Below are 10,000 nucleotides of genomic sequence, written 5' to 3' on the forward strand. Positions count from 1 at the left end.
CTCCATTGAGATTGAAATTGAAGATTGAATGGAGAAGATTACGAGTAAAAATTGAGGCAGTTAGCGAAGATTGCGGAGTTATTGTGATCAGCTTGTTGCAGAAGGAAGCCAATCAATTGCAGCTGCATGCTGCCGATTGCAAGACCCACGAAGTTGCAACCGGACGGAAAACGCGCAAAATCCGCTTTCGCGATTTGTTGACTTTTCATAGTTTCGTATAAGGTTGTCTCAAGACGATTTTATTTATTTTATTTTATTTATTTTATTTTTTGAGGGCCGTTTTTTGTGATATTTGGAAAATAAGCACTGGATGTATTTTGGGAAATACAACTTACACAATAGACTACAATGGGTTTCCGTAGGAAAGCATCTGGACAGGAGACCGTTGGGTTCGTGACGAAGCCGGATGCAGAGTATATATATATATATATATATATATATATATATATATATATATATATATATATATATATATATATATATATATATAAATATATATATATATATATATATATATATATATAATATAATTGTAATAATAATAATAATAATAGTAATAATAATAATAATGGAGTAAATAGAAAGAAATATATGTGAGATGGCGAAGTCATTAGAAAGCTACAGAGGGTGTGGAGTTGGCCTTTGATTATAATGATAGAAACTCACAGACACACACACACACACACACACACACACACACACACACACACACACACACACACACACACACTCGACGGCGCAGTGGTAGCGTTCGCAACTGCTATACAACGGTCTGAGTTCAAATCCCGCTCAGGGCTGAAATAATTTCAGTATCGATGCGCTGGGAGTCGTTACTCCAACTCTCGTGGGCGGGGAGTTGGGTGTGTGTGTGCGTATAAGGTCACAGCAGTACCCATAGACCGGTCATACATGAACTCTGAGCTCTCTTCCGGGAGTGTAATAGCTGTCGATCACGAGTCCAACACGTGATCCAAGACCATGGTGAATCACACACAAACACACAATGAAGAAATAGACGCTGGGCAGTGATAACTTCGAGACAAAGTTGGTGACAGTCTCCAGGAGGAGGAGGAGGAAGAGGAGGAGGAGGAGGACAAGAAACGAGAGTGGAACAAGAGGAGGAAAGTCTCGAGTGACTATGTAGGTTTATTCTGGAGGAGGAGGAGGAGGAAGAGGAAGAGGCAGGAAAAATTTATCATAAAAAACGGAATCCTCTGGCTCTTTCTTCGGCAGTTGGAAGGGAAGGGGTGTGCGAGAATTGAAATTGAAATGGGGGGATAATGACAATGTTCATGGGGGGATATTGAAAATTATAATATTTTTCGAAGAGAATGGGCAGTACACAGACGAAAATTGGAAATAGAGAAAAAAAAAACATAAGGAAGGAATACGAAATTGAAATGGTTTTAAATTATTAGTAATTATAATAAGAGTGAATACACATGAATGAACCCTTTAGCTGCCATAATATATATATATATATATATATATATATATATATATATATATATATATATATATACATTTAAGTTATTTTTTGGGTTCAAGAAGTTATTTCTTTATTCTTGTATTTATTGAGGTGTTATGTTATTTTTTTATTTTGTGTTATCCGTTTATTTGTATTATTAAATGATTGATTGATTTATTTATATATTACTTGAATATTGTGCTTCTGCTTCCTCATGTATTGTTTGTTCGTAATATTTATTTTTATTATTGATTTATTTAATTTATTCACTTATTTGATATATATATATATATATATATATATATATATATATATATGTGTGTGTGTGTGTGTGTATGTATATATGTATATACAAGTAGGTGTGTGTGTGTGATTCACTATGTTTTTGGATCACGTGTTGGACTCGTGATCGACAGCTATTTCCCCCTCCCTGTGTGTGTGTGTGTGTGTGTGTGTGTGTGTGTGTGTGTGTGTATGCGTGTGTGTGTGTGTTCATATGCGTGCTTCCTCTTCTTACGGATACTCTGTCCGCAAACCTAATCGGCATTCAACGTCATGTAGGCCAGCGATGGAACGCCAGGCTCGCTCGCAACGGCGGAGCCATCGGCGAGCGGGCGAAAGTGAAAGTTCTTCTTCCGCGCAGGTTCCTCCGCCGGGAGGAGGAGGAGGAGGAGGACAGAGGGGGTGGCAGCTCCTCGTCTCCGGTAGCTGCTCTCCTCGTCAGGAGCTGCTTGGGAGCTGTTGTAACTGTGAAGGGTTTTGTTTGGTGTATTAGTTGGTGATGTGGTTTCACGTCTAAGGCTAATTCGTCTACCCCATATCTGACGGGGCAAGACGTTGTTATTTATTGATTTAAGTAATTATTTTAATTTTGATAACTTATTTATTTTTTCTATTTATTTTGTTTATGAATTTATTTTCATACAAATCTTATAAGCGTTATGTGTCGGGGTATATATCTGCAGCACTGACAAATTAGTCACAAAGGTTTCCTCTGTTATCAAATGGGAATACTTAGTAGTTGTCGGCGAACTTTAGAATCCAGCAGAACTGGGCGCGTTCCTCGGTGCGTTCCTTTGGTGCGTTCCTCGGTGTCCTGACTGGCATGACTTTGCTCAGGACACTGAGGAGCGCACCGAGGAACGCGCCCACCTCTGGAATCCAGGTTATTCATTGATACAGGATACGTTGACGGATTCAGCAGAACTCTGCCCCTCTTGTCGCCAGACGATTTTATTCATCTCTTGGGGCGAAGTTGGGTCAAGAGCTTCAGCTGAATACATTAGTCATGAATTAACCAGAATAAAAACAATAGATTATGTCACAGGTGTCGTGAGGTGTTGTCGAGGTGTAGAGTCCTGAGGTGCTGCACGAGGTTGTCGAGGGTATTTGGCTCCACAGATGCGGCACCTGTTGTACGGGAATGAACACGGTGGCATTGATGTATAACACGTGTACACATGTGCACACACACACACACAAATGCACGCGCGCACACACACACACACACATACACACACACACACGCACACACAAATACACACACATTCATACACTCACACCCACTGACACCCTCCACACACGTACACACACACACACGACTCGGTGGCGCGGTTGATAGAGTACTGGACTGCCAGTACGGAGGTGCGGCAGTACCTGGTTCGAATCCTGCCCAGGGCCGAAATTATTTCGGTATCGCTGCGCTTCGGGTCGTTCTCCGACTCTCGTGGGCGGGGAGTTGTGTGTGTGTGTGTGTGTGTGTGTGTGTGTGTGTGTAAGGTCATAGCATTACCCATAGATCGGTCATACGAGCTCCGAGCTCTCTTCCGGGAGGGAAATAGCTGTCGATCACGAGTCCAACACGTGATCCAAAGACCAAGGTGAATACACACACACACACACACACACACACACACACACACACACACACACACACACACACACACACGTACGTATACACAGGCACACACCCACGTACACTTGCGGTGGTGAGAAAACTTAGGGGAAGAAGGTCGGTAATGGAGACAAGTTGTGTGGAATTAGGAAAGCTTTTAGTTTGGAGAAAGCTTGTGGATGGGGGGAAGGGAGAGAGAGAGGCGGGAGGAGAGGGGGGAAAGTGAGAGGAGAAGAGTGGGGAGAAGGGGGAAGAGAGAGGAGAAGAGAAAGGGTGAGGGAGAGGAGAGGGCAGGTAAGGTTGCTTGCTTCTCAGCGGTGTTTCCAGATTGGATGGACATAATTACCTATTAAGCCTCCAGGAACTCTAGCTACATCGTTAGCGAGGCGGGTGGTGGGTGGGAGTGAGGGGGGAGTGGTCCGGGGCAAGGGAGTAATGGCAGTCCCTCCTATTGCGGATTCGGATGAGTCTGGTATATATCATTCCCGGGTTCGAGGCTCCGTTGGTGGCCTCGGTTATGAGCCCTCAGCGCGGAGGAAGAGCCTGACCCGAAGAAGAAAATCGTCCGCCATTATCAAGTCTCTAAAGTGCGCCACACCACAGCGCCACTAAAAAATGGCTCCGAAATGGCCCGAACCACAGCAGTGGGAGAAGGAAAGTGGTCGTGACACAGCGTTTGTGTTCTTTGCGCTGCGGTTAAATGTTTGGGCAATGCTGTGATTCTGTTCTTGTATAACCTCCGCAGTGCTTAAGATCTGTGTCACGAACGCACTTTCGAATGTTATTTTTTGTGTTCGTTCGTTCTGTTCGTGATCTGCTTCGTGGTTGATGATGTGATTGTGACCGTGACACCGAATTGGTATTTCGTAATGTGGTGGTCACGCTACTCTAGCATGCTACTTGCTTTTGCTCTTTAGTTTGACTAAAAACGATTTCGGTTATGAACGTTTTGTATTTCAGATATAGAAATGTCAAATTACTCTTGCGTCGTGTACTGACAAGCTGAATGACGAACTTGGAGAATTTAAACCTAGAATACGAATGTCAGACACTTTTATTGTGATGTTCTTACGGAAGTCTGGAATAGTGTAACCGAAATCGTCTCTACTCAATCCTAGTAGCAAAAGCAACTAGCATGCTAGCGAGAAATGCCTAGTGCCGCCAATGTTAGATGCTGTGACTCTGCATGTTTTTGGAATACACAACTTAGGTTCCAGGGCCGTATTCTTAGACGAAACTTCAGAAGCAAGACAGTCATAAGAGCATAAGAGTGAAAGAGACCGCAATAGACCATAAGGCCTACACTAGGCAGTTCCATGCCTATTACCACCTGTCATCCCCACCCGTGACAGGTGGACACGACTTTTTGAGACCCCAAATGATCTCCAGCTTTTAAGAATACGGCTGGAGTCTAACAATGCAATGAGGAGTGAGTCAGCTTCCGTAAAAGATGAATGTGACGGAATTGAACAGAAATGCAGTTGTTGTTGTTGTTGTTGTTGTTGTTGTTGTTGTTGATGATGTTTCCTCTTCGTCCGTCCTACCAAACCATGTAAACATGAATTAGCGTCTTGTTTATACAAAGGATTAACTGAATATAACTTTGATTAGTGTGCACACACATGCGTGCACACACACATACACACATACACGCACACACATATTCATACACACATAATGCTTTATATAAATTTATTCATATAAATGATCTTCACACGAACGAGTCATCTAGACATTTTTGATCTTGTTCCCGTGACTTCGTGTGTTTGATTGTATTTATAGCTGATTAAAATCGCCTGGCGCCGTGAGAGTAACCAGCTTGGGAAAGGTTTATCCTTTACTGTCCGAAGGGGGTTAGCCCCCTTTCTCGATTAAATATAATAGCTTGGCGGCAGCCAGAACAAATACATAAGTGAGTGTCAGTGTCATAAGTAAAAAGATGATACGTGAACATCAACAAATATTTTTGAAAAAAAAATTGTGGATTTAAGTTAAGGTGTATGTTATGGTGATAAAAATTCTTATGATGGATTAAATAGCCTGGCGTCAACCAGAATAAAATGATCAAGCCTCCAAGGGTGGCTCGGAGTTGAATTAAATCGCCTGGCGACAGTCGGAGCGAAAGGAAAAGTGCCGCCCGGTACGGAAGGAGGTTCTTGAGAAAATTTGCCTCGCTTCGGCCACGATGACGTCATTATGACGTCACTGGGCTGCCCGTGATGACGTCACGGTAACCATGGTAACGAGTATATGTTTATGATTTCAGCATCAGGCCCTGAAATGACCGAGTGAAGACAAAACAGAAATAAGTAAAAATGTGCGAATTGGCTCAAATTCGAAAAACACTTTCTTGATGATGAAATTTCGCTTGTATACGAAATTGAACTCTCAGTGCTTGATAGTGTAACCAGTGCCTCCCTCTACCGTGTCATCCTCTTCCTCCCCCTCCTCCTCCTCCTCCTCCTCTTCCTCTTCCTCCTCCTCCAGCACATACACACACACACATACATACCCTTAACCTTTCCTCCTCACTCATCATCTTCAAAAGAACTCACTGATCACTTGACTTAAGCATCCCTTCTGACAGACAAACTAATCCCTCCCCAATCCAGTGTATCTCATCATCACGTCCTACCTACTCCACCCCATCACTTAAGCCCCCACTCTCCAAGTCCTCCTTATCTCCCTCCCCAATCTGTGACTCCCTCGGCAAGATTTCTTGAGCATCCCACGGAATTCCACCCTCGCCGCCATGTCTCCCATTCTCCTGTCGTCTAATCCCATCTGGACGTATGATCAGTCGACGAGTATTGTCGACGAGTTTTCGACGTTCCCTCCCTTCCCGTCCCTGTCCTCGTCGCCCGAGAGCGTCTCTCCGGCCTCGCTCTCGCCGTCATCCTCCTCCTCCTCTTCCTCCTCTTCGTCCTCCACTTCCTCTTCCTCGTCCGGTAGCGATGTGTGGTCATCTTTGCTACTAGAATGTAAGTACGATTTTTTTTTTCCAATATGATTTTGATATTTTATTTTCCGTTTTTCAATTTTATTTTTATTTTTTAGTTTCTGTTTTTTGTACAGGTGCGGTAAGAATGTTGTGGTTTGTCGAATTCTAAATGCCATTTCCTTCTCCTCTACCTCCTCCTCCTCTTCCTCCTTCGCCTCTTCCTCCTCCTCTTCCTCCTTCGCCTCTTCCTCCTCCTCCTCTTCCTCCTTCGCCTCTTCCTCCTCCTCCTCTTTCTCCTTCGCCTCTTCCTTCTCCTCCTCTTCCTCCTCACCTTCCTCTTCCTCCTCACCTTCCTCCTCCTTACCTTCTTTTTCACCTCTTCTTCTTCCTTCTCCTTCCTCTTCTTCCTCACTTACCTCCTGCTCTTCCTCCTTCTCTTCCTCTTCATCTTCCTCCTCACCTTCAGTTCCTCCTCCTCTTCCTCTTCCTCCTCACCTTCCTCTTCCTCCTCCTTTTCCTCCTCCTTCTCTTCCTCCTCACCTTCCTCCTCCTCTTCCTCCTCACCTCCCTCCTCCTCTTCCTCTTTCGTCCTCTCCGCCTACCTTTCTTCTCCCCATCTCCCCTTCTCCCCTTCCTATCCTCCACCTCTTCCCCTTCCTACCCCCCACCTCTTCCCCCCCCCTCCTTTGCCCCTCCTGGTCCTCTCCAGCACCCACTCTACTCCACGCCCACCATCTCTTTCCCTCCTTCCACTTCCCTCCATCCCTCCATTTCTTGAGTCTGAGTGGATGAAGGGGACTGGATGACATAAAATCCATTTGGTGCCTCTGATGGTCAATTTAACTGAGGACTTATCTCGTTCGAATAGAAACATCTGGTGTGATTCAGGACAAAATCTTTAAAGAAGAGAAGGGTTTGGGCAAGGGGGGATTAGCCTATTGTAACCAGGGATTTCTTTAAGATCAACTCGGGGGTTAACCAGATTATAACCGTGATTATTATGATGCCCGATCTCTCTTGATGGCGCAGTCGGTTAAGTCACTATCACTTGTCACGTGCTAGCGGAAGTTCGAGTCCTTGACTATACCACGTTTCAATTTCTGCATGTATGCCTCCTCGAGTTTCTCGATGTTGATGGCTTAGAGTTAAAGTGAATTGTGGTTAATAAACGTATGTATATATATATATATATATATATATATATATATATATATATATATATATATATATATATATGTATATATAAATTTTCTTATTTCCAGGCGTTTCTGTGATTGGAATAAGATCGTATTGTTTTGGCCCGAGAAAGTGCGTCATAATTCAGAAGGGATTGAGGTTTTGATTCCCAGACTTTCTTTTGCAGTAACCAGCGCTTCTATCCCTAGGGCCAATATGACACCGAAGAGGTGAAGCCATAAAGATTTTCAAGGATATTTTTAAAGGAAGATGGCAGAATATATTTTTTTTAATGACGTTAGTTTCTGTCCATAAAAGAATATCGGGTGACTCTGGTCCGTAGGAGTGTCACGGAAGTTCCTAAAATGTAATACATAAAACATACGGTCAATACCCCGTACTGGGGAGCTAATTTAATTAGGCCAATGGATTTTAGTCAGGGGGGGGGTCGTGAACCCTTAGTAGTGTGGGGGGGGGGGCACGAGGTGGGGAGGGCACATTTCCTTAGTGGCCCCCAGTATTGTTTAGTGGTTCCTCAACGATTTTATTCATTGTTGAAAAGTGGTCTCCAGAAGGCCGAAGAACAGAAATCCATAAGAACAGGATGCACGAGGGAATAGGCTGAGGACCCGTGGTTGACCTGGAAGGCGAATCCATTGCACGAAGACTTGAGGAGGCAGAGACCTTGTCAGACCAACCCCTCGTTGTCTTGTCACCGGAGCCGAGTTACTCGGGTCTCGCCTTGTCACTCGTGCTATTAGTGACAATCACGAGCAAAGGAAAAAAGAAAGAAAAATAAAATAAAAAAAAGAATATCTCGCCCGCACGTCAACGCGAGTTCTTGGGTCAAACCTGTTTCTTGCAGAGGACGACACGAGTCGGTGCCCCGGTGGGATCAGCGTGCCCGATCTCAAACATGCCCTGAGATGAGGTCGGGCATTAGATCGGGCATGCATCAACCTGAGGTCGGGCATTGGGGGGGGGGGGTTACCCGACTCGAGACTTGGTATGGGATAAGAAAGAAAAAAAAATAGATAAATGATAATAATAATAATAATAATAATAATAATAATAATAATAATAATGATAATAATAATAATAGATAAATTAAATGGAAATAGATAAATAGAGAAATGAATGAATAGATAAAAATGAAATTATAATGATAATTAATAATAGTGATAATGATAATTATAATGATTATAATGATCCCACTCCGAAACTAGAAGGACCAGGAGACGTTCATTCTTACAGATACATAGAATTGTCTGAGGAAAACTAGAATGAAAAAATAAAATAAAATAAAATAAATAAGGCCATTATAAGTCACATGACACGAAGTATTATATTCTACGTGACGGCAAATTATTTTAATCAACAGCGACACGTCACAGGTTTTAGGTTAACTGAATTCAGTTAGAGCCTCCCAGACAAGATTAATTTCAGAGTAGTTAAAAAGTTGAACTCTTGAGTTAATCCCTGTTGCTGGAAGGATTAACTGAATTCGGTTAGGGCCTCTCAGACAAGATTAATTTCAGAGTAATTAAAAAGTTAAGCTCTTTGAGTTTAACCCTATTGATGGAAAGGTTAAGGATGTATTAGGTAATCATTGATGAAGCCCCTCAGAGGTTTTGTTCTGGCAAACAATGGGGGATTTTATTTAGCCGAGGGCCCGGGGGGGTGGGGGTGGGGGGGGGCGGCACCCCGTGTTGAATGGGTAGAGCGCTCCCATCTTTCTTTTCTTTGTCTTCTTTTTCTTTTCCTTCAATTCCTTTTTCTTCGTTTTCTTTATTATCATTTTCTTCATTTTCTTCTTCATCTTTTTCTTCCTCTTCATTTTCTTTCTTTTTCTTTTCTTCTTCTTCTTCTTTTCTTCTCCTTCTTCTTCTCCTTCTTCTTCTACTTCTTCTTCTTCTTCTTTTCTAGCCTTCTTCTTCTACTTCTTCTTCTTCTTCTTCTTCTTCTTTTACTTCTTTTTCCTCTTCTTCTTCTTCTTCTTCCTTCTTCATCTTCCTTTCTTCTTCTTCTACTTATTCTTCTTCTGCGACAAAAATTGTCCAGAGGTGACATCACCAGTGTCAGAGGAAGCTCATTAAGTTGCGGGTTACTTGCTGACTTGCTCCTTGCACTCCATACACGGGTAATAGACTGGGTAACACGCCTCGTGCATTAGCAGAATACCCTCATCTCGAGATAACTAGAACGTTAAAAAAGGTAGTTAAGTGTGCTGTAAAACTAGTGGAGAACACACACACACACACACACACAAACACAAACACACACACACACACACACACACACACACACACTCACATACAGACTTCACAGCTGTAGTATTATGTGTACAAATAAGTACCACACACAGACACGCACACACATACACACACACACACACACACACACACACACACACACACACACACACACACACACACACACACACACACACACACACACACACACACACACACAGACTTCACAGCTGTAGCATTATGTGTACAAATAAGTACCAAGATATGCT

At 43.0% G+C, this 10,000-nt stretch overlaps 1 protein-coding gene across 6 annotated transcripts in view; it reads left to right on the plus strand.

The window, feature by feature from the left end:
* Window positions 1-10,000, plus strand: part of smg (sterile alpha motif domain containing protein 4 smaug) — a 588,244-nt gene that overhangs the window by 307,752 nt on the left and 270,492 nt on the right. The window contains exon 2 of one of the 6 annotated variants that reach the window (XM_076210539.1): window positions 5,629-6,343. The exons of the other annotated variants lie outside the window; for them this stretch is intronic. Coding sequence (XP_076066654.1) covers window positions 6,115-6,343 — 229 coding nt within the window. The 5' untranslated portion in view covers window positions 5,629-6,114. The remainder of the gene's footprint in view (window positions 1-5,628; window positions 6,344-10,000) is intronic. 6 annotated transcript variants of the gene reach the window in all.

This window comes from Oratosquilla oratoria, chromosome 27, assembly GCF_046742065.1.
Source record: "Oratosquilla oratoria isolate Oo_2021 chromosome 27, ASM4674206v1, whole genome shotgun sequence".
Lineage (NCBI taxonomy): Eukaryota > Metazoa > Arthropoda > Malacostraca > Stomatopoda > Squillidae > Oratosquilla > Oratosquilla oratoria.